Source organism: Malaclemys terrapin, chromosome 13 (assembly GCF_027887155.1).
Source record: "Malaclemys terrapin pileata isolate rMalTer1 chromosome 13, rMalTer1.hap1, whole genome shotgun sequence".
Classification (NCBI taxonomy): domain Eukaryota; kingdom Metazoa; phylum Chordata; order Testudines; family Emydidae; genus Malaclemys; species Malaclemys terrapin.
Window position 1 is genome coordinate 42,534,247 of NC_071517.1, and position 25,541 is coordinate 42,559,787.

General features: G+C 50.7%; 1 protein-coding gene across 1 annotated transcript; it reads right to left on the reverse strand.

Moving 5' to 3' along the window:
• Positions 1-698: 698 nt before the first annotated feature.
• On the reverse strand, positions 699-24,570 carry LOC128847668 (zinc finger protein 585B-like). Its single transcript, XM_054047261.1, has 6 exons — positions 24,482-24,570; positions 21,694-21,782; positions 21,321-21,447; positions 20,188-20,304; positions 17,906-19,186; positions 699-2,862 (listed from the first exon to the last, which is right to left on the reverse strand). Exons 2-6 carry the CDS (start codon positions 21,715-21,717, stop codon positions 1,853-1,855), a joined length of 2,559 nt encoding a protein of 852 aa, XP_053903236.1. The 5' UTR covers positions 21,718-21,782; positions 24,482-24,570; the 3' UTR covers positions 699-1,852.
• Positions 24,571-25,541: the final 971 nt, after the last annotated feature.

Here is a 25,541-nt window from a genome sequence, read left to right on the forward strand (position 1 = left end):
ATTGCGCAGGGGGTGTGGATTTTTCACTCCCTGACTGATGTAACTACGTCGACCTAACTTTTAAGGACACACCAGGCCTAAGATGTTAACACAGTGAATGACTGATCTCCCATCTAGAAAGAAATCATGTCACAAATTACAAATTATACACACTGAACAATTTACACGGTGTTTTGTTTTCCCTCTCAAGATATTTTCACATCATCGTCCCTATCAGTCACACTCCCAACCAAATATTTTTGAGTTCAAAAGGGTGCCACCCGGAGTGACTTTATCGCCCAGAGAGAACGGAAAGAAATAACGTAACAACTTACAAAAGCGTAACCATTTACACAGTCAGGACATCTGCACATCACCACCCAAATCAACTATATGCCATCCAAATCTCCGGTGAGCCTTGCTCTCCCCGCATGCTTTCCTTTCAGCCACCTGGGAGACGCTGCTTTCAATGGCTCTTGAGGAGTGTTGTTTCTCTACTCTGTCCCCATATCTACTCTGGCGACACCATCAGAGGACCCAACCACATCAGCCACACCATCAAGGGCTCATTCACCTGCACATCCACTACTGTGATATATGCCATCATGTGCCAGCAATGCCCCTCTGCCATGTACATTGGCCAAACCGGACAGTCTCTACGTAAAAGAATAAATGGACACAAATCAGGAATGGTAACATACATAACCCAGTAAGTGAACACTTCAATCTCCCTGGTCATTCTATTACAGATTTAAAAGTCACCATCATTGAACAAAAAAACTTCAGAAACAGACTTCAAAGAGAAACAGCAGAACTAAAATTCATTTGCAAATTTAACACCATTAATCTGGGCTTGAATAGGGACTGGGAGTGGCTGGCTCATTACAGAAGCAGCTTTTCCTTTCCTGGAATTGACACCTCCTCATCTATTATTGGGAGCGGACTACATCCACCCTGATTGAATTGGCCCTGTCAACACTGGTTCTCCACTTGTGAAGTAACTCCCTGCTCTCCATGTGTCAGTATATAATGCCTGCATCTGTAACTTTCACTCTATGCATCTGAAGAAGTGAGGTTTTTACCCACGAAAGCTTATGCCCAAATAAATCTGTTAGTCTTTAAGGTGCCACCAGACTCCTTGTTGTTTTTGTTGTTTCTCTGGCGTTTGTTAAATGGGACAAACTTCCCCCCTTCTCTTCTAATGGGGAATTCATCCCTGTTACAACTCTTCCAGCCTCAGTTTCCACACCTACCTTTTCAGTTTCCAAAGGTGGCCAAAATGAGATTCTACTCCCTGGATATGTTCTCAAATGGACAGGAAACCTGAAAAGCCATTTGGCTCTTAAAAAGTTGGATAGCACCCAGACCATGGCCTACAGGAGCAGCCAATTCAATTTCACCTTCGGAGGGCAGGGAGAATGTGAAATGAACAAGAGCCTAGCAGGTGGACAGTCAAGAAGCTGAATAATTCCATTTTAGTCCTCCTGAAAGTGAATTTATTTTCTTTCTTTCTTTCTTTCTTTCAATCCCTTTTGGTGAAAAATTTTGAGTTTTTTGACCTTTTGTCCTGATTGATCATAAAAATATTCTTAAAAAAAAACATTTTCACAGGAAAGACGTTCATGTTCCGGGCAGATATTCCCTAAGAGCCAAAGGCCCCTAGTCTGTGCAGGAACTCGGAAATAGATACTTAATAAAAAAAAAAAAAAAGGCCACAGGGAGAATTTCTCTCCTGTGTGGAATCTCTGAGATCCAATATGCTGTTTGCTTCACTGGAATCATTTCCACTCTGAGGTCATTTAAAGGTGTCTTCCCTGCGTGGATTTGCTGATGCACTGTATGCTCAAAGCCCCAGTGGAAAGTTCCACCATAGTCAAGGTTTTTTTCCTTTGTGCAGTCTTTGATGTATAATAAGATTTGAGTTCTGACTGAAGCTTTTCCCACAGTCCAAGCATTTATAGGGTCTCTCTCCAGTGTGGGTTCTGTGATGTCTAATAAGATCGGAGCTGTGACTGAAGCTTTTCCCACAGACCAGGCATTTGTAGGGTCTCTCTCCTGTGTGGCTAATCTGATGCATGATCAGGTTTGAGTTGTCACTAAACCTTTTCCCGCACTCGTGGCATTTATAGGGGTTCTCGCCCGTGTGGATTCTCTGATGTGCAAGGAGCCGTGAGATCAGAATGAAACTTTTCCCACAGTCGGAGCATTTAAAGGGTTTATCCCCAGTGTGGAGTCTCTGATGCACAATAAGAGCTGAACTTTCACTAAACTTTTTCCCGCACTCCAGGCATATAAAGGGTTTCTCACCTGTGTGGGTTCTCTGATGTCTAACCAGGGTTGAGCTCCGATTGAAGCTTTTCCCACAGTCGAGGCATTTATGGGGTTTAACTCCCGTGTGGATTCTCCGATGGTTAATAAGAACTGAGCCGTCACCGAACATTTTCCCACACTCCGGGCACTTGTAGGGTCGCTCGCCCGTGTGGACTCTTTGATGTGTAATAAGTTGGGAGCTCTGAATGAAGCTTTTCCCGCAGTCGAGGCATTTATGGGGTTTAATTCCTGTGTGGATTCGCTGATGGTTAATAAAGGCTGAGCCGTCGCGAAACATTTTCCCACACTCCGGGCACATATAAGGTCTCTCTCCTGTGTGGACTCTTTGGTGTCTAATCAGATGTGAGCTCTGAATGAAGCTTTTCCCGCACTCCAGGCATTTATAGGGCTTTTCTCCCGTGTGGAGCCTCTGATGCCTAACGAGGTGCTCTCGCTGATTAAAACGTCTCCCACACTCAAGACATTTAAAAGGCCTGTCTCCGGTGTGGAGTCTCTGATGTGAAATAAGGTTTGAGCTCCGGTTGAAGCTTTTCCCGCACTCGGAGCATGTGTTGTCTCTCACTCCTGATGGGATTCTCTGCTGGGCTGTGGTTTCCTTGGGGTCTTTGCAAACTCTCCCATGATCAGTGGATTTACCCACTTTCTGCCCTGGATGGGTTCCCAGCTGCCTCTCTGGCTTGTGCCCATTTCCCCAGGTTTTTCGCCGCTCATGGGTAAAATCCTCTTCAGATCTTTCCAATAACATCCCATGTGGTTCCACTTGCTCAGGACCTTCCTGCTGTGGCTTCTCCTCCGTGTTTTCACTCACCATCCCATCGCCTGCTGGGACAGAGAGAGAGAGGATCCAGACAGGAGTCATTCCCAGTGCCAGAGAGAAACGACAGGAGAATAGTGAAGAGGGTTAACAACACAATAACTAGAGGAAACACTGATAAATTCAATGCTGCCTCCACATCCCAGCCAAGCAGCAAGGGGGAAGTAAAGTCAGGGAGGGAACTCCTGGCAGCCAGGGTGGGTGTGAAGCCGTGAGTGACACCCGCCAAGAGGACGTGACCCCTGCTGGCTACAGCCCTGACCTGGGTGAGATGAGGCAGAACTGGGGGCTCTCACTCACAGCACATTTGTGGGAGTCCCAGCTTTTTTCCTTCACTCCCCGGGTGGTTTGTGCTCGTTTCATCGATTCCTCACCTGTGCGGGCGCCTCTCGGGCTCTCCCTTTCCTCGCAGGCCTGGAGATCCGGGACCCACGGCTCTTCCCCTCGCTCCAGCCGGGCGATCAGCTCAGGTTTGGGAAGGGGGAATCCTGCTATGGGGCGGGGGGAGGGGAAATCAGGCGAGATGAGGGCGTGTCAGGCATTGGGAGAGTATTTGTCACAAAGAGCAATCCCTGATTTTAACCTGGCCCCGCGCTGGGCTGGAATCTGAACAACTGGGAACGCAGTCACTGAGGCCTGATGGGCGAGGCAGGCGTCTGTTCAGGGCCGAGTCTAGGCACCAGCAAACCAGCAAACCAGGCACGTGCTTGGGGCGGCACATTTTCAGGGGTGGCATTCTGGCTATCTTTTTTTTTTTTTTTTTTGCTTCAGGCGGCAAAAGCCTAGAGCCGGCCCTGGCAGCAGCAGTGCGTCATGCACGGGGGGCGCAGGGCCCGCATCCGCTCTCCGGGGCTCCGCTCCCTCTGGGGCTGCCCTGCCCTGGCTCCTCAGCCCCCCGCCGGGGCGGTTCCCCGGCTCTGCCCTCCCGGGTCCCAGCCGTTCCTGGAGGCGGGAGTCCTGGCTGGAGGGACCCTGGGCTGAGGCGCAGCCCGGGAGCCTCGCTGCTTACCCCGACCCTGCCAGCGCCAGACCGGCTGGAGGTGAGGGGGGCGTGGGCAGAGTCAGCACTGGTGGGGGGGGAACCCAGGGCTGGGGCGGCAGGGGGTGCGGGTGGGAGAGGGCACTGGTGGGCGCGGGGGGTGAGGGCCCAGGGCTGGAGGGGGGGGCAACCAAAAATTGTATTGCTTGGGGCAGCAAAAAACCTGGAGCCGGCCCTGCGTCTGTTGAGGGAACGGACTGTTCTGTGGGAGTTTCCAGGATCTGTGCACTCTGGGGGACTTTATGATGCAGACACAGATCCGGTGTCAAGCCTCTGCCTAGTTCTAAACCTACAGAGGCCAGAGCCCTGCCCAGGGGCTAGGCCCAGGAAGGGAGGGGGACAGACAGGGGGGCTGGGACAATTTGTACAGTGGGGGGGCTGAGAGCCATTGAACCAAACTGTAAAACCTATAATGGAAACCACTTCAAGCCAGGGGGTGCGACACCGCCAGCACCCCTAGTTCCAGCGCCTATGGGGACGGGGAGAAAAAACACAGTCAGGCAAATATAAGCTTCCTCCCCCCCCTTGAAAGCTGTGGGGATAGGGACGATTTAGCATCTCCATTGTGTTTCTGCCTCCCCCATCACATGGGAGGGGTGTGAAGTTGAAAGTCTCTGTCTCACTGGATCTGGGGACTTGTGCAGCCCATTCTCCTAAAATCTAAGCGACCTGGAAAGAACCTGAGCAGAAGCTGAACTGAACACCTCACGGACCGTGTGGCTTTAATAACCGAGGGGCCGGGATTCCCTTACCCAGCGAGGTCACCGTCTCGTAGTTCTCCTGCATGACGTCCCTGTAGAGGGCTCTCTGAGCGGGGTCCATCAGAGCCCCCTGCCCCTGGGTGAAATACACAGCCACCTCCTCGAAGGTCACTGGCCCCTGAAACAACAAGAGTCCCCCACTCAGCACCTGCTGCCCCAGCCACAATCCCGCTAGTCACAGGGGAGGAGGGCCAATAAAATGGAAGCTCTGGGGGGGGACAGAATAGCAGAATCCTACCCCCACCCTGCTCAGAGCAGCCAGGAGGCTTCAGGGTGGGGAGAAGGTGAGCGCTCCTTGTCCCTCCCATCCCAGCAGATGGAGGAGAGCAGGGACCTTCATGTTCGTCACATTCCTACCAGCCAGAGGGTGATACAGGAAATGGCGCCCCCAAAACAGGTCCAGGGAGAGAAATCCCAACCCCTCACCTTCTCAGGAGCTGGGTCTCCAGGATGGGACATCTCACCTGTACCTCACCGTTGTCTGCTTCTGGCTAGAAGTTTCTGGCTCCGGCACTGGGAGTCTGGTAAATTTCTCCAGCCTTGGGTAGGGGGGTTGTTCCCTGTTGTAGAAACGGGGGAACTTCTACCCTCTTCCAATGGCCCTGATCTAAAACTCCAGCCCCAGGCTGAGGCGTCCCAGCATGTCAATGACCTACTGTCCCCGTCCTCCCTTGACATGTGCTATTTTCTGCCCTCTTCCTTTAGCAGCGACCTCTCTTCAAATCCCTTACCCAAGCAGGTTCCACTCCCGCCGTTTCCCGTCCCTGTTTCATGGTCCGATGGGCCGATCTGGAGCGAGACGTGGTCGTTATTCTGCAGCCTGTCGGGGCGAGAGGAGCGACTGGGGAGCTTTCCAAAGGGGCTTTCATCTATTTCACACCCCCGCCCCCCACAAGGCTCTTTCTCTACATTTTAGACTCTGCCGTGCTGGGAAAACGCTGGGTCACTTTATCCTAGTGCAGACCCGACTCCTCCTACCAGGACTAAACCCACCCAGAGAGTTTTAAACCCTCCCTGTTACAAAGACACTGTAACAAACGCTAGAAAAGAGCAGAATCAACAGGCCCACTTCGGAGGATTCCCCCCCACAAGAGCCGAGAGTCCCCCCAGCAGCACGGGGACTCGGAAGAGGCAGGAACTGACTTGTCCTCTCTCTGCTCCTCACTGTGGCAATTTGGGGGTTCAGCCCAGACCATAAGGGGTCACCCTGTCTCTGCAACTCTGGATGCCTTAAATGTTATGTTGTTGTGACTCGCAGCCAGCAAACAAGTCTTGCAGTCACATCCCGGCTTTCACAGTGTTGCCAACTCTCAGGCTTTTGTCATGAGTCTCATGATCATTATTGTTTTCCTTAAAGCCCCTGCTCCTGGAGTCAAGTGAATAGGTGACCATTTCAGCTTTCATTCTTAAAGAAAAGGGCAAGTTTCTAGCCCTCGTGGCTGTAGAGAAAGCTTCAACGTGTGACCCCAGTGCACCCGAAAGGCCCAAAAAGCAGAAGGCAAATAAAAATCTCTTATTTTTACATGACCTCATGATTTTAAAGCCAATCACATGATTCTGGGTGAGCCTGACTCATGGTTTTTGAACATTTGGGGTTGGCCATTCCGCTTTCCTCACCCGATTGAACCCCTAATTATTTCTAAACCTACACAGGCCAGAGCCTGTTCTGTTGGCAGAATGACCCCCCAAAATCCCCGCCACTCCCAAATTTCCCCAACACTGTCTCCCTGCAGCATCCTGCTCTCTCCCAGAACAAAGTTCCTTAACTCCACTTCAAGAGGCGGGAAGGTGCAGCCTCCATCTCCTGTTGAGATTAAGAGTAGTTCTCAACCAGGCGTACGTGTACCCCTGGGGTACGCAGAGGTCTTCCAGGGGGTACATCAACTCATCTAGATAGTTGCCTAGGTTTACAACAGGCTACAGAAAAAGCACCAGTGAACTCAGCACAAACTAAAATTTCAGACAGACACTGACTTGTTTATACTGCTCCATAGACTATACATTGAAATGTAAGGACAATATTTATATTCCAGTTGATTTCTTTTATAATTACACGGTCAAAATGAGACAGGAAGCAATTTTTCAGTACTGGGGGCTGTGACCTTTTGGATTTTTAGGGCTAATTTTGTAAGCAAGTCATTTTTAAGTGAGGTGAAGCTTGGGGGACACAAGACAAATCAGCCTCCTGAAAGGGGGACAGTAAGCTGCAAAGGTTGAGAGCCCCTGTGTTAAGTGATCACACACACACACACACACACACACACTTTGCTCTCCTCATGCCTTCATCAGCCTGCCATGCAAATGTGCTTTTCTTTGTCTCTGGACACACCTTGCTCCATGTACATGGGAGACACATTTAAGCAGGCAGATCCGCATTCCTTTGTCTCTGGAAAAAAACAGTTTATCAACTCCCCCTGGGCCCTGGCATGCCTTTTAAACACATTTCCCATCATAATTTCAAGCAGATCTATATACTCCGTTGTGGGTCGATCATATACACATCTTGCAAAATTAATGATCGGTGAGTTCTTGGCTTCCCAGTGACATATTACATGGCATCTTTTAGCTGCGCTGAACTGGTCAGCCAGTTGAAACACACAGCTAGATATAGGCATAGAGTCTCACACACCTTGGTCCCATGAAATTCTGCCCAGGGACACATGCAGTCAATGGAGCAGGGCAGGTTTGGGAGTTGGGAACCTCTCTCTCCATTTATTGCTCCTGCTGCCTCTTTTAAGTCTTTCTCTCCCTTTCTATTTCATGTCGCCTCTCCCTCTGGCTGGGAGACTTGGTTACTGTCCATTCCTGGGGGCACTGGCTTTCCCAGTAGCTAGATCGGCTCCTGCGAGCGCTAATGCGAAGGAGAGCCTCTGGGTATCAGTGGCGCAGCAGCTCTGGTTTAATACAAACAGGAGGAATTCTTTTTCACATGATGTGCAACTAACCTGTGGAACTCCTCGCCAGGGGATGTTGTGAAGGCCCAAAGTAGAATTTGGTTCAAAAAAAGAACTGGATAAGTTCATGGAGGATAGGTCCACCAGTGGCTATTAGCCAAGATGGTCAGGAATGCAACCCCATGCTCTGGGTGACCCTAATTCTCTGACTGCCAGAAGCTGGGAGGAGAAGACAAGAGTGGATCTGTTCTGCCCTGTTCTGTACCCTCCCCCTAAAGCTCTGGTACTGGCAACTGTCACAGACAGGATACTGGGCTAGATGGACCATTGGTCTGCCCCAGTTTGGCCGCTCTTATGTTCTTATCCAATTGCTAGAGAAGAAAAATTGGTGACTTTTGCAGAGATTTTATATCAGGAGGATTCAATAAATGATGAAATTAGGAAATTCTGAAGCAACGTATGTAACCTGGCCAATTAGACAGGAAAAGGCTAAATTGGATTGGTTTTATGGAGACAGGCTGCTTCTGGTGGAAAGGACCCCACAGTGGAGAGGAGCCAACTCCAGTGGCGGGTCTCTGAGGAGCAAAGAGCTAGGAACTCAGAGAAGCAGACCTAGGAGCATCGCTTCAGGAAGGGAGCAGAGGCAAGTAAAAGTGGAAGATGCCCAGACCAGGGGCACCAGAGATCCCTGGTGCGGGTGGCCCTGAACCGGAGACACAGGAGTGAGTTTGTTTACTTCCCTGTTTTAAGAAAATAATCCCCTTTAGAGGAGGTTGGGTGTGGCACAGCATGGGAGAGGCAGAGAAGTCCTGCCTTGTGACATAGATATTTGGAGGGGAAAAGAAGGATGTTTGGTGGGGAATGGTTAATCTAACCCCATTAGTGCCCCAGAGACAAGCTGGGGGGGGGGTCCCCTGGAATTCCACAGAGATGATGTGAGGTGATGAGTCCCTCCTATGCCAGGCTCCAGCCAATCCCCAAGCCAGAAACTGGTCATGTGACTCCCAGACTGGATATATAACCCCACAGGAGGAACAGCACAGCTCATTCTCACTCCAGGGCTTGGAATGGTCTCCTGCCTGATGGGGGGCAACAGACTTCCCACGCCTTAGCCTTGCTCCAGCCCTGTTCCTAGTCCTGCTCCAGCCTTGCTCCACCTGTGCCCCAGACTCCTGATTTTGGCTCCGATCACTAGGCCTGACTGCCCCAGCTCAGTCCATTAGGCCTGATCACCTTCATCCCAGTGTCTGACAGCTGGGTAGAGCTCCCCAATACTAAAGTGTTTAACCCATCACAGACCAAAGGTCTAAAAGCACTAAATGACAGAGGGCCTGTGTTAATGAACAGTGCAGGGGTCCCCAAACTTTCCCCCCCTGCAGCCTACCTGTGCAGTTGCAATAGGCACTGCGGCCAGCTATTAGCACTTTTGGAGGAAAAGTATTAATTTTAATGATTACATCCATATAAACCAGAGATCCCCAAAGTGTCGGGCGTGCCCCCCTATGGACACGTGGAGGAACGTCCTGGGGGGGTGTGACCGGGGCCTGGGCCAGCCCCCACAGGGACAGGGAGGGAGCGCCACCCAGCTTCTCCCCACCCCCAGCTCTGCTCTGGTCCTGCCTCCAGCCGCATCCCTGGCTCCTGGCCCCATCCCCAGCCTCGGGGCAGCTCCGCTCCCAGCCCCGCGCCAGCCTCAGCCGATGGCCACGGCACTGTTCCTGGGCCAAGGCCGAGGCTGGGGGCGAGGCCGGGAGTGGAACTGCACCTGGCCACGGGCCTGGCTGCTGGCACCCACCGCAGCCCGGCCGCAGCTCCGCTCCCACCCCCACCCCCAGCCTCGGCCTGTAGCTGCGGACCTGCTCCTGGTCCCAGACCCACCCCCAACTGTGGCCCCAGTCTGGGCTCCCTTACCCCTGTCTGTGTCCCCCCCCCTCCCCAGAGTCACAGCCCCACTCCTGGCCCCAGCTCTGGAGGGAGGCAGGGGCGGGGCACAGACATGGGTAAGGGGGGCCATGACACTCAAAAGTTTGGGGACCGCTGATATAAACTACAGATGCTGTAAATACACCAGGTCCATGTTTCCTTTTCCTTTTAATGCCAGCAACTGTAATGAGAGAAATCCCGAGCCGTCTGCATGCCGAGAAATGCTACCAGATCTTTGAAACCGAACGGTTTTAGTAAAACTACACTTACAAAAAAACCCAACAACAATGGACCGTCAAATGTGGGGTTCAAACAGGGCCAACACAATTTTGTACCAAACTGAACAAGATGACAGGAGTCAGGTGGAGTTAAAGATTTACGAAGCGCTTGACTTACTAAGAGTGGGGCAAACGGGCGGCCCACCCCGGACTGTGTCCTGGCCCACAGTATTGGACTGGCCGTTCTGCCCACACACATGTGAGCAGAATTAACACGGTTGTGAGTCCTCCCTTGATTCTGACGCTGCCCACCTGTGAGTGCTGGACTTTGCTACCTTGGTAGCATTCTTCTAATGAAGCTCTTACTGGCAATATTGATATAAGCCTTACATACACACCTCTACCCCGCTATAACGCGGTCCTCGGGAGCCAAAAAATCTTACCGCGTTATAGGTGAAACCGCGTTATAGCGAACTTGCTTTTGGCCCGAGGGCCACATCGGGGTTCAAAATTGAATGGCGGGCCGGGTAGGGAAGGCTGTGCCTCCCCAAACAGCCTGGCCCTGCCCCCTATCTGACCCCCACCTGCTTCCTGCCCCCTGCCTGACCCCTCAGAACCCCCGACCCATCCAACCACCCCCGCTCCTTGTCCCCTGACTGCCCCCTCCAGAGACCCCCGGCCCCTAACCACCCCGCCCAAGACCCCCCCGTCTAAGCCCCCCTACTCCTTGTCCCCTGACTGCCCCCTCCAGAGCCCCCCCATCCCTAATCACCCCCAGGACCCCACCCAACCCCCCTGCTCCCTGTCCCCTAACTGCCCCGCTCCCCATCCACACCCCCGTTCCCTGACAGGCCCCCCGGGATTCCCACACCCTATCCATTGCCCCCATTCCCCATCCCCTGACTGCCCCACCCCCAGACCTTCCGAACCATCCAACCCCCCCTGCTCCCTGTCCCCTGAGCCCCCCCACGCCGAGACCCTCTGCCCCTTATCCACCCCCTTGGCCCTGGCCCAGCCCCCTTAACACACTGCTCAGAGCAGCGTGTCGGCGCCAGACACGCTGACGCGCTGATCTGCTGGAGCACGCAGCCCCGCCCCCCAGAGCGCTGCTTTACCGCGTTATATCCGAATTTGTTATATCGGGGTAGAGGTATGTATATATATATATATATATGCCACTTTGTCTGGCATTTGCTGACTCTGAAGAAACCCAAAGACAGCACTCAAATAGGCGTGTTAATACGGACTTTTCAAGCCAGATCCCTAGCTGGTGTGAAGCCACTGTAGCTCCATTGATTTTGTTTGCACCCGTTGGGGATCTCACCTGCAGGGCTTGCCAACCCCAAATGTTCAAAAATCATGAGTCCGGCTCCCGAAAAATCATGCGATTGGCTTTAAAATCATGAGCTCGTATCAAAATAACGGATTTTTATTTGCTTTCTGCTTGTCGAGCCGCCGGGGTGCACTGGGGTCCCCAGCCACGCGGGCTAGCTACTTACTTTTTCTTCCCGAATGAAGGCTGAAATCATCACATCGCCACTCGACTCCAGGGGCAGGGGCTTTCAGGAAAACAACCGTGAGCACGCAAGTCTCGGGGCACAATCCGGAGGGTTGGCAAGGCTGCCACGCACTAGGGTGACCAGATGTCCCGATTTTATAGGGACAGTCCCGATTTTGGGGTCTTTTTCTTATATAGGATCCTAATCCTGTCCCGATTTTTCACACTTGCTGTCTGGTCACCCTACCACACACACGGATTCCCCAGTTGCGAGCGAGGGTGGGAAAATGCCAGGGTGCCAAAGGACACCCACCAGCAGCACCCGCCAAAGGAGCGGCGATTAATAAAACAGGTGGAGTTGAGCATCCCCCTCAACTAACTAAAATCCCCAGCACGTTGCACACAGGCCTGAGATCAGCCAGCCAGAAAGATCCTCCTGACCCTCCCTCTGCAGACATTGTTCCCTGTTACGGTGCAATGGGAAGGTCTCTCTTACCTTCCCTCCGAGCGGTGCCCTCCCTGGGAGCTGGGGCCTGGGAAGGGGGGCTCTGCCCTGGGAGAAGCTCCTGGAGCAGCGGGAAGGGCCCTGCTGGAGATTCCCCTCTCCCGGCTGCAGCCAGGGCTCCGGGCTCCCAGCACCAGCCGCCGGGGCTCGGGGATCTCGCAAAGGGACAATGGAACCTGGAATTCACCCAGCTACAAAGCCGCACTGTAGCCAGTGCAATTCACTTCCTGCTGCTGGGACAGCATGACTCCAGCCATGGCTCCATCCCCAGCTCCTCCTGGGTCCTAGCGATCATAGGCGCTGGAACTAGGGGGGCCACTGCCCCCCCGGCTTGAAGGGGTTGCCATCCTATCCAGGGTTTCGTTTGGTTCAACGGCTCTCAGCCCCCCCACTGTACAAATTGTTCCAGCCCCCCTGATAGCGATACACCCATTGTGCCATTGCTGGAGAGGAGCTGCCCCTCCGGAGGATTCACACACAGAAGCCTCCATGCCCCTGAGCATGGAAAGGAGGAGGGGGGTAGAGGGGAGAGGTCACACCCTGACCCACACACCCTTCCCTCCTATCCTGTCTCTCATTCTCAACTCTCCTGTGGGAGGGGGCAAGGAGAGCTCAGTGGTTTGCACATTGGCCTGCTAAATCCAGGGTTGTGAGTTCAATCCTTGAGGGGGGCCATTTAGGGAACTGGGGTAAAAAGCTGTCTGGGGGATTGGTCCTGCTTTGAGCAGGGGGTTGAACTAGATGATCTCCTGAGGTCCCTTCCAACCCTGATATTCTATGATTCATCCAAACCTGCTTTGACCTAAAAGAAGAATTCAATCAAATAATGTCTCTGATCACAACAGAGTCCAAGCAACAGGTGTTCTGCCCAATTTGCCAGCTGAAGCATGCACTGGTAACTAACCCGCAGTCCAGTGTTCTGAAAACACTGGCCCTTTCTACCCTCTCTCCTTTGCCTTGTGTCTGTATTTTTGTTAACAACAGAGCAAGTAAATGCCCTTCACCTATCAAAACAAAAAGTAAAAAGAACCCTTTCCTTTCCAGCAAAGAAAGGGTATTAATAAACATTTATTAAAACCCCTAATATTTAACTAAAAAAAAATTTGAATAAAGTCTAATTAAGTTTGTTTTGCATGATCACTCAACCAGAGTTTCGCTATAAATGCTTGATTTAATTCCTAGATTTTCTGTGCTTCAATAAACTTTCAATGTAAATAGTAGATATTATAGGAGGGAAATAATATCCATGCAAATAATTCATACATCGATGGCAATAAATCAAAACCTGATGGGATTTTGTATTTAAAGTCAGTAAGTGAGAAAAGGAAAAAAAAACCCTGAGGAGTCCTACAGCAATACTTGACTATTGGAAAGCAAACAGGCGACATCAGAGGTGTCTCCATTATATCTGTTAATTAATTAAACAAATATATTATATATCTGTCTACTAGATAATTACCTAGAAGACAGAAGTGAAGGAAGATGGGAGGGGATTTATATTGATCGTACGCAGAGAAATACTAAATTTGAAGGTTTCAGAGCAGCAGCCGTGTTAGTCGGTATCCGGAAAAAGAACAGGAGTACTAAATGCATTAGTCTCTAAGGTGCCACAAATACTCCTGATCTTTTTACTAAATTTGAAGGCCATTATCCAAGTGGTTTGAGCACACCCAGCTAGGCCGTGCCAGAATCAAGGTGCCCAGCTCAGGGTTCAGTACATTAAGATCACTGCACTTCACTGCTGGGGAGATTCCCCCGTCTCGGTGGAATTCGGTGGGACCTGCTAGTTTGTCTCGGGCAGTAATAGGATTTAGATTTTTAATGAATTACCACCCCCACCCCGCTGCTCCCACCTCCCCTCTTCCCATCTCTGATATTACTTGTTTCCTTTCCAATAGTCAGACATTGCTGTAGGAGCCCCTGGGACTTTTCCTCCCTGATTCACCACTCACAGGAACTTCACTCTGCGGCTGACCGGTCCAGGGACTCCTGATTGAAATGAGGTAAGAGAGGCAATTCCATCACAGTGACTTCAATAGGATTACATTGATTTGCTACAGGGTGTGTGAGAGGAGATTGTGGCCCAGTGACCCCAGCGGGGTTGCCCTGGTTTAATGAGTGAGGGGTGCAAACGGGGAGTCATTTGGTGAAGGGGTTCCAGAGATACAGTTCTCCCTAGAATAGCGGCTTTGAATTTTCAAAATGCACTGAAATCAACATGCCTATGTAAACTGCTTCAAAAATTGCTGCTGATACTGGTGCAATATTTCCAGGTGATCCCAGCAGGCGATTCATGCTCTATGGTACAGAGGAAGATGAACCCCTCCCTCTCTTCCCAGGTCACAGATAATTTAATCTGGAGAAAAATTCCCTTCCAATGCCAAATCTGGCAATCAGCATAACCCTGAGCACCTGAGCAAGATAATCTAGAAAGGAGTTTTTGTACCACCTGAGAGCACTGATCCACCCTGTCCAGTGTCCCGTCTCCAGCCATGACTGATCTCTGATGCCTCAGAGGAAGGTGGCGGTGGCAGGGAACACAGAAAATATCAAGCCAATTGTGCATCAAGGGGAATAAATTCCCTCCTGACCCCTGCCAGGTGACCCGCTGAAGCCCTGAAGCATGAGAATTGATGATAATCATTATGATCATGTAGAGCTACAGATCTTTGCAAAATAGCAGAAGTCCTGTGATCCCTTGGTCAGAGGTCCAAGTTGAGGGCTCGGTCTCTAAAGTGCTGTGAGGGAACCCAGCTGGGTTCTCAGATGTTTTAAGCCTCTGGAGCCTAAACAGAATCCAGCCACTGCCCCACTCCTGGGTTCCTGAGGCACACTGTCAGGTCACAGACCATGTGTCTTTCACACACACACACACACACCCGCCCCCAAGAACTAGAACCCGCTGTCCTGCTGCTAACCCCTTGGCTCAATGCTGATCTTTCAGACCACCTCCCGCACCTCTTTGGTTAAACACAACCTGACCCAGAAATCCACCCCAAGGTGTGATACTTCTCAGCTACCTCTTCAAGGGGCCCTGTAGTAGTTGTGAGGCATATAACTACTCTAGGCAGAATTTTATTTTTACTTTTTCATGATTTCACCAGATAATAGCAATGTTTATTTTGAAGCTTTTTTGTTTTTGTTTTAGATTTTTATCTTTGAAAATTTTCACAATTGCAGGAAAACTGCAATTTCACCGTAGCAGGAATAATTGTCACAGTTGAAAGGTCCGACAATTATTTAATGACCGTATGCGTCGAGAGTCAAAAAATTCAAACTTTTATAAACCATTAAACCACAAATTGTCAGCATCACACATCAGAATATACAGAATACATATTCTTACATCAACCCATCGTACTTGTTTTTACGGTTCATTCCCTAGTGCTTTTGAAATAAGCCTAATCGAAAAGGTCTAAATACCTGGATTTGGACTCTAAAGTTTCTCACACAGCATTTTTCTTACTTTGCCTATTCATCAATTTCAGGTTGTTTTCAATGGAACTATTTTACATCTATTTGTGTGTGTGCAGTGAAATCAACATTTACGATAAAAATCTAGTCCTTCCACGCCTACATGTAACACACACATACACTTTGCACAGGGAACACCATTGCTCTTTTGCTTAACAGCTAAAGCACACATGATCATACAGAACACAACAAGCATTCTCAGCGCAGTGCCCCTCGGTAGTTCACCCTGTCCTTGGGAGCCTTTGGAGGGGACCACCTGTGTTCAGGTATGGAGGCAGTTTCCCTGCCTCCGCAGGGTCCTACATGCTGGGCTTTCCCCTCCTCTTGAGCTAAATGGCCCTGAAGAAGAAGCAACTCCTGCTCTTTTATTATGTTTACCCCTCCCCAAATCAAATGACATTCTCCCCAGGCCACCGCAGATGCTTGCCAGGTGACTTTGTTGCCAAGTAATCCCCCCTGATCGGCCTATAAAAACGGCTTTGCCTTGCTTAGCTGCTCTCTCTGGACCTGTGTGGATAGCGAGTGGTCAAAGGTTAACGCCCTTCATTGTTAGCCCCATGGCAGCAACCCTTATGGAATTCAGTTCAGGGTGGAGCTCGGAAGACGGTGGGAAGGTAGCGATCAGCCTGGCAATTGAAAATGGGGTTTGCAGTAGGACACAGATGCGCACGGAGAGTTCAGAACCTCAGAACATTCGTAAATTGTTCACGGATTTCCCGGCTCGTCACCCACTCTCTCCTCTGCTTTTCTCTGCTCTCCTCAAGGTTTTGTCTGTGATTCAGGCTAGGGAGAACCTCTCCTGCCTTCTCTCTGAAGCCCATGTAGTGGCAGACCCCTCCCCACAAAGGGGTACCCCCTTTAAATATAGTCTCTGTCCCCTTTTGCCAGGTTCCCAGGCTGAGACACTCCAGCCTCTTCCTCAGTCGGGTTTCTGAGTAGAGAGTTCATAGTTGCATGGGAACGGGCCAGTAGATAGGGAACATAAGAATGGCCATACAGGGTCAGACCAATGGTCCATCTAGCCCAGTGTCCTGTCTTCTGATAGTGGACAATGCCAGGTGTCCCAGAGGGAATGAACAGAACAGGTGATCATCAAGTGATCCATCCCCTGTCGCCCATTCCCAGCTTCTGAACCTTTTCCAATTCCAATATATCTTTTTTGAGATGGGGCGACCACATCTGCACACAGTATTCAAGACGTGGACGTACCATGGATTTATATCAAGTTAGTCAAGAGAAGAAAAGGCTGAGGGGGGACCTGATAACAGTCTTCCAATATGCTACGGGCTGTTATAAAGAGGATGATGATCAATTTTTCTCCATGGCCACTGAAGGCAGGACAAGATGTAATCAACTTAATTTGCATGAAGGGAGATTTAGGTTAGTTATTAGGAAAAACTTGCTGACTCTAAGGGCTGTTAAGCACTAGAACAATTTCCCTAAGGAGGTTATGGAATGCCCATCATTGGAGGTTTTTAAGAACATGGGGGACAAACACCTGCCAGGAATGGTCTTGGTATGGGGGGATGGCGTAGATGACCTCAGCAAGGGGGGGTGGCATAGATGACCTCTTGAAACTTAGATGCCCAGAGGACTTTACTGGCAGGAGTTTAGACCCCTAGGGAATGCAGGCACCTGCAGGGTTAGGCAGTAGCCAAGCCAGGATTTTGAGGCTCTCAGTAGTGCCTAGGTGTTGGATTTAGGAACTTAACGTGCCGAAGACCCTTTGAGGATCTAGCCTTTTACCAACAGCTTGGCACGTGGATTTAAGCTCAGAACAACCACACTGGCTTGGGGATTCCTTCAAATTCTCCCTCCAGGTCTCTGACTGTCCAGCCCTCGTCGGTCTGATCGGGGATCAAACAAGTCAAGGCGTGACTCCTGAGCATGGAGAGCTGACAGCACTGTGGCACGAGACGCTGGGGGAAGTGGAGCGGGAGAACGGGGGAGGATAAATTCTTCATGTCTTCTGCGTCAAGGGGGACTGTGACAATGGAGGGGAGAAGGAGAGAATCCCCACTCCCCCGCTAACCCTGTCAGCTTTAAGTAACACGGAGGCCGTGAGAACACATTTTTCTCTCTCTGCTCCAGCTCTCTACTCACTTACGTTTTATAAAAGGAAAAAGGTACCAAAAAATGGCAGTTCTTCAGAACGGCATTGGGCACCCTCAGAATGACTGGGAAGAAGCCCATCTGTCTCTGAAGGGGGAACTCAGGGACTCACGATCACTTGGCTAATAGGGGGGAACCGTACAAATGAGACACTCCGAGTCAGCCGACACTAGGAACAGTGGGGGAGGTTTGGTCGGAGTCGGGGTCGTGCTGGCTAACCCTAACCCCCTTCCCAAGTCTAGACAAGCCCTTGGAGGCTGATGCTGCTTGGGCTGCGGTGGGATTCTTAGACTTCTAGGCTTTTCGAGGCTGCCCACGATGGAGCGCTATAGAAATCAGTCCCCTGCAGACACATTCAAGGTTTCTCTCCCGCATGGAGTCTCTGATGTCGGATGAGGTGCGAGTTCCTATTGAAGCTTTTCCCGCACTCTGGGCATTTATAGGGTTTCTCTCCCGTGTGAATTCTCCGATGCACAATGAGGTTCGAGCTCCAATCAAAACTTTCCCCACAGTCGAGGCATTTATGGGGTTTCTCCCCTGTGTGGGTTCGGTGATGTCTATTAAGGGCCGACCTGTCACGTAACCTTTCCCCACAGTCGAGGCATTCATAGGATTTCTCACTCGTATGGCTTCTCTGATGTGAAATAAGATCTGAGAGCTGACTGAAGCTTTCCCCACAGCTGGGGCATTTATAAGATTCCTGCCCCGTGTGCAGTCTCTGGTGTCTAAACAGGTGAGCGCTCCGATTAAAACTTTTCCCGCAGTCCTGGCATTTGTAGGGTTTTTCTCCTGTGTGGTTTCTCTGGTGGGAAAGAAGATCTGAGCTGTGATTGAAGCTTTTCCCACACTGGGGACATTTATAGGGTCTATCTCCTGTGTGGATTCTCTGATGGGAAAGAAGATCTGAGCTGTGAATGAAACATTTCCCACACTCCGGGCACTTATAAGGTCTCTCTCCTGTGTGAATTCTCTGATGCGCAATAAGCCGTGAGCGCCAATCGAAACTTTTCCCACACTCCAGGCATTTGAAGGGCGTCTGTCCGGTGTGGATTCTCTGATGCGAGGTAAGACCTGAACTCCGATGGAAGCTTTTCCCACACTCGGTGCATTTATACAATTTCTCTCCCATGTGCAGTCTCTCATGTCTAATGAGGTGTGAATTCTGATTGAAACTTTTTCCACATTGGAGGCATTTATAGGGCTTCTCTCCTGTGTGCACTCTCTGATGCCTGATCAGCTGTGTGCTTTGAATGAAACTTTTCCCACACTCCAAGCACGTATAGGGTCTCTCTCCTGTGTGAATTCGCTGATGAGAAATAAAGTTGGAGTGCCGGCTGAAACTTTTCCCACAGGCAGTGCAACTGTTTTTTCTCTCTCCCAGGTGGATTCTCTGCTGGGCTGCGGTTTCCTTAAGATCCTTGAATCCTCCCCCACAAAAAATGGATCTGTCTGCTTTCCTCCCTGGCTGGATTCCCAGCTGCCTTTCTGACATGCACTGACTCTCCCAGGTTTTTTCCTGCTCACTCTTCTGGGAAATGTTCCCTTTGGATCTCTCTGAGAACATCTCATGCAGTTCCACCTGATTAGGACCTTCCAGCTGTGGATTCTCCTCATTCTGACTCACCGTCTCATCACCTGCTGAGACAGAGAGACAGGAGTCATTCCCAATGGCGGAGTGAAAGGAAACACAGGGGAACAGCGGAGAGAGGAAACATGACACAATAACTGTCGGAGACATTGAAAAATACAATTCTGCTTTCACATCCCATCCAAACGTGCAGGGAGAAATAAAGAACATAAGAACATAAGAACAGCCATAATGGGTCAGACCAAAGGTCCATCTAACCCAGTGTCCTGTCTTCCGACAGTGGCCAATGCCAGGTGCCCCCGAGGGAATGAACAAACAGGTTATCATCAAGCGATCCATCCCCTGTCGCCCATTCCCAGCTTCTGACAAACAGAGACTAGGGACACCATCCCTGCCCATCCTGGCTAATAGTCATTGATGGGCCTATCCTCCATGTATTTATCTAGTTCTTTTTTGAACCCTGTCATTGTCTTGGCCTTCACAACATCCTCTGGCAGAGAGTTTCACAGATTGACTGTGCATTGTTGAAGAAATACTTCCTTTTGTTTGTTTTCAACCTGCTGCCTATTAATTTCATTGGGTGACCCCTAGTTCTTGTGTTATGAGAAGGAGTAAATAACGCTTCCTTATTTACTTTCTCCACACCAGTCGTGATTTTATAGACCTCTATCACATCCCCCCTTAGTCATCTCGTTTCCAAGCTGAAAAGTCCCAGTCTTATTAATCGCTGCTCATAGGGAAGCTGTTCCATACCCTTGATCATTTTTGTTGCCCTTTTCTGAACCTTTTCCAATTCCAATATATCTTTTTTGAGCTGGGGCGACCGCATCTGCACACAGTATGAAAGCCAGGCAGGGAGCTCTGCCGGCTGTCAGTCAGGATGGGTGGCAAGTCTTGAGAATCGCCCAACATGAGACGCCTGCTACTCCCACCTTGCCCTGGGTGAGATGAGACAGAACTGGGGGATTCGCTCACAGCTCAGTCTCGGGAGTCTCGGCTTTTATCCTTCGCTCACTAGACGGTTTCCATGTCAGTTTCACTGATAACTCACCTGCACGGGCACCTCTGTGGATCTCCCTTTCCGCAGAGCTGTTGAGATCGGGCACCCACGGCTCTTCCCCTCGTTCCAGCCGGGCGATCAGCTCAGGTTTGGGAAGGGGAAATCCTGCTGGGGCGGGGGTGAAATCAGGCAAGATCAGGGTGTGTCAGGCATTGGGAGAGGATTTGTTACAAAGAACATTCCCTGATCTTAACCTTGCCCTGCGCTGTGCTGCGTGGACGTGGAACGTGAAGGGACCGGAACATGGTGACCGACCCCCCCTTGGGACAGGCAGACCGGGACGTGTTGCGCCCTCAGTTGGGAGTTTTCAGGAGCTGTGCACTCTGTGGGACCTGCTGACTCAGATCTAAATCCCCTGCCTGTTTCTAAAGCTTCCCCACGGAGGGAGCTAGCCCCAGGAATGGAGTGGAATGGAGACTGTGTGTAAGAGACTTAATACAGACGGGTAAATACAAGACTTTGCCCCTTTGCAAGGGGATGAATTAGCATCTCCATTGGGCTACTGAGCCCCCCCCATTCTATGGAAGAAGATCCGGAGATGAATTTCTATCTAGCGTCGGATCTGGGGAATACGGGATCCAATCCTCTGAAATCATAGCATCATAGGACTGGACGGGACCTCGAGAGGTCATCTAGTCCAGTCCCCTGCACTCATGGCAGGACTAAGTATAGACCATCCCTGACAGATGTTTGTCTAACTTGCTCTTAAAAATCTCCAATAATGGAGATTCCACAACCTCCCTAAGCAATTTATTCCAGTGCCTAACCACGCTGACAGTTAGGAAGTTTTTCCTAATGTCCAACCTAAACCTCACTTGCTGCAATTTAAGCCCACTGCTTCTCGTCCTATCCTCAGAGGTTAAGGAGAACAATGCTTCTCCCTCCTCTTTGTAACAACCTTCTATGTACCTGAAAACTGTTATCGTGTCTCCTCTCAGTCTTCTCTTCTCCAGACTAAACAAAGCCAATTTTTTCAGTCTTCCCTCATAGGTCATGTTCTCTAGACCTTTCATCATTTTTCTTGCTCTAAATCTAAGCGACCAGCGAAGAGCGTGAGCAAAAGCCAAAAAAGCATCTCAGAGTCCCTACGGGTTTTCATAACCAAGGGGACGGGACTCCCTTACCCAGAGAGATCAAAGCCTCGTAATTCTCCTGCATGACATCCCTGTAGAGGGCTCTCTGAGCGGGGTCCAGCAGAGCCCCCTGCCCCTGGGTGAAATACACAGCCACCTCCTCGAAGGTCACCGGCATCTGAAACAACAAGAATCCCCCACTCAAAACCTGCTGCCCCAGCCACAACCCCACTATTCCTGGGCGAGGATGGCCAATAAAATGGAAGCTCCTGGGCGGGGAGAGAGTAGCAGAATCCCACTCCCACCCTAGACTGAACAAGTCCGAGAAGCGGGTTTGTCCCGCCCTCTCCCCATCCCTCCTGTGTATTTCCTGCCCCTCCCAGTCTAGTACAAACCCATCTGTAACTCCCTGAAAATCTCCTACCTGAGTTTGCTCTGCCGTAGTCATGGTCCTTTCTTGTCACCTGGGAAGTCGGGACAATTGTGATGGCCACGGGGTGGTTATTCCACCACCTGCCAGGGTGAGAAGGGCAATTGGGGATAGTTCAGAAAAGGCTTCAGTGCATTTCACACCCCAGTTCCCTCCCGGGTCTTTGCCTGCAAACGGACGTTCTGAGTTCCGGGCAAACGCTGGGTCACTTTATTTCATCGTGGAGCCAGCGCCGACCACCAGGACGAAACCCGCGGAGATCGTTTGAAATCCTCCCAGTAGCAGAGTCTCTGAACCACACGCTAGGAAGGAGCAGAATCAAAGCAGCCCTGACATTGTCCCCACGGGCAGCGCTTCACCCCAACACCCCGGGGACCCAGCAGGGGCAGGACCTGGCTTCTCCTCTCTCAGCACCTCACCTGGTTCCCAGGGAAGTCAGTCTGCCAGGGACAATGCAGGGAATGGCTCTTGGGTGGTTACAGGAACGAGGAACATCTCTCTCCTTTATTTCCCCTGCTGCACTATCCTACTGCTCATATTTTCCCTCTCTGCCAGCCCTTTTCCCCTACACCTGTCAGTCAGAATCCTGCCCCACTTCCCCTGCACCCCCTCCTTCTGCATCCCCGCTTCCCCACCCCCTTACTCCCCTTCTAATGCACCCCGCACATCCCTATCCATCCCCCTCCATACCGTCTGGCTCCCCCATCCCCCTGAAATACTCCAGCCTCCTTCTGGTTCCCCACCTCTCCCCCATTATTTCACCATCTCATGCCAAACACGGAACAGCCTGGCTTTAGCCTCATTGAAAAGAATGGGATTTGACAGCCATCCGTGCAGAACGTAGGGAATCTCAGACAGTCTTGGCTGGGAGCAGCCTGTTGCTTCAGTCCCATTGGCAGTGATGGGAAAGACTCACTTATTCCCTCCAACAAACAGAAGTTTCAAGGGGGGGAGTGACTCAAAATCTGGGTATTTAGGAAAACAAATACGAACGGCCATAACAGATCAGACCAAAGGTGCATCTAGCCCAGTATCCTGTCTTCCAACAGCAGCCAATGCCAGGTGCCCCAGAGGGAATGAACAGAACAGGGAATCATCGCCCCATCTCAGAAAAGATATATTGGAATTGGAAAAGGTTCAGAAAAGGACAACAAAAATGATTAGGGGTGTGGAACAGCTTCCGTATGAGGAGAGATTAATAAGACTGAGAATTTTTAAGCTGGAAAACAGACGACTGAGGGGGGATATGATTGAGGTCTATAAAATCATGACTGGTGTGGAGAAAGTAAATAAGGAAGTGTTATTTACTCCTTCTCATAACCCAAGAACTAGGGGTCGCCAAATGAAATTAACAGGCAGCAGGTTTAAAATAAACAAAAGCAGTATTTCTTCATACAACACACAGTCAACCTGTGGAACTCCTTGCCAGAGGATGCTGTGAAGGCCAAGACTATAAGAGAGTTCAAAAAAGAACTAGATAAGTTCATGGAGGATAGGTCCATCAATGGCTATTAGCCAGGATGGGCAGGGATGGTGTCCCTAGTTTCTGTTTGCCAGAAGCTGGAAAAGAGCGACAGGGGATGAATCACTTGATGATTCTCTTTTCTGTTCATTCCCCCTGGGGCACCTGGCATTGGCCACTGTCGGAAGACAGGACACTGGGCTAGATGGACCTTTGGTCTGACCCCGTGGGCCGCTCTTGTGTTCTTAGTATTATTCAGGTTGCAAAGTGTAGCACTTCTAGTAATACAGGGTCAGAATCAAGGGTGTCCAGGCAATGTTAATTCTTCCCCCTTATGTGTGTGTGCATTAGGATATAATCTCTACAGACAGGATCCCACACGGCACTGTTCATTAACACAGGACCCTGCCTCCTTCAGTCCTTTCAGACTGGATGTATCTGATGGCGCAAACACCTCCCTGTCAGCACGTTAAAACTGGGGAGATTTACCCCTCTCTGTGGAATTCAAGGGGACACCCCCCTGCTTATTTTTTGCTGGGGGAGGGGAAGAGGGCAGATAATATATTGCATTATGGTTTTTTGAATTAAAAATGGCCACCATCCCACAAGCAGATACCCCCCTCTTCCATTTTTCCTCCATCTCTCTCTGAGCTTTCACCTCTTCCCTTCCTGACAATCCATCCCCGGAGAGACTAAGGGGAAACCCTACTGGGGCCTGATCATGGTGTCTCTGTCCCTAGTCTTTGTTTGCCAGAAGCAGGGAATGGGCGACAGGGGATGGATCACTTGATGATTCCCTGTTCTGTTCATTCCCTCTGGGGCACCCGGCATTGGCCACTGTCGGAAGACAGGACACTGGGCTAGATGGACCTTGGGTCTGACCCAGTACGGCCATTTTTATGTAGCCTGGGAGCTTAAATTAATTACTTTGCTAGACACTACAAATCATGGACGGAACAGAGACACTGGATTTATGACAATCTATAGCCCACTAACCCTTTTTGTCCTATGCCTGCAGAGGTCTTAATGGGCTAGTCTACCTTGAATACAATCTGGGCTAACCATTTATGCTACCCAAGCCCTCCCCCCCCTTGCATTGTGACCCTTCCCCAGCCCTGCAGAAGAGCTCTGTGTGGCTGTGGTAGGGTGACCAGATGTCCCGATTTTATAGGGACAGTCCTGATTTTGGGTCTTTTTCTTATATAGGTGCCTATTACACCCCGCCCCCACCCAATCCCGATTTTTCACATTTGCTGTCTGGTCACCCTGTGGTCTCTTGCTCCAATAAAAGCGATCACCTCCCATCCTCAATATAGTCACCTCTGCTGCAGCCAGGATTCGGGTCCCACCCCCCCGCAGCAGCAGGGGCCTGTCTGGGGTCTCGCGAGGGGCGACGCCGGGAGCCAGGACTTCACACAACCACACAGGGTTACCGGAGCCAGTGCAATTCACTTCCTGCTGCCAGGAGCCAGCGATCGCCCCCGCCCCAGCTCCCTTCTGGGTCCTAGAGAGAAACCCAGTGCGCCGCAGCCGCCGCTTGGCCCCGCTCCCTGGGGGAGAGAAAACAGGAAAGCCCAAGATCCCTTTGAGAAGGGGGATTTCTATGGGGGTTTGGGGGGGATCCCAGCATAGGCGCTGGAGCTAGGGGTGCTGGGGGGGCACCGCACCCCCTGGCTTGGAGGGGTTTCCATCCTATCCAGGGCTGGCAGGTTGGTTCAATACAAATAAGTGATGGTCACATAAACACCACCCTATACCGGAAACCTACTGACCGCTATACGAACCTACAGGCCTCCAGCTTCCATCCAAGACACATCACACGATCCATTGTCTACAGCCAAGCCCTAAGATACAACCGAATTTGCTCCAACCCCTCAGACAGAGACAAACACCTACAAGATCTTTATCAAGCATTCGTAAAACTACAATACCCACCTGGGGAAGTGAGGAAACAGATTGACAGAGCAAGACAGGTACCCAGAAATCACCCACTACAGGACAGGCCCAACAAGGACAATAACAGAACACCACTGGCCATCACATACAGCCCCCAGCTAAAACCTCTCCAGCGCATTATCCACGATCTACAACCTATCCTGGAAAATGATCCCTCACTCTCACAGACCTTGGGAGGCAGGCCAGTCCTCGCTTACAGACAGCCCCCCAACCTGAAGCAAATACTCACCAGCAACTACACACCACACCACAGAAACACCAACCCAGGAACCAACTTCACAAGTGGAGAACCAGTGTTGACAGGGCCAATTCAATCAGGGTGGATGTAGTCCACTCTCAATAATAGATGAGGAGGTGTCAATTCCAGGAGAGGAAAAGCTGCTTCTGTAGTGAGCCAGCCACTCCCAGTCCCTATTCAAGCCCA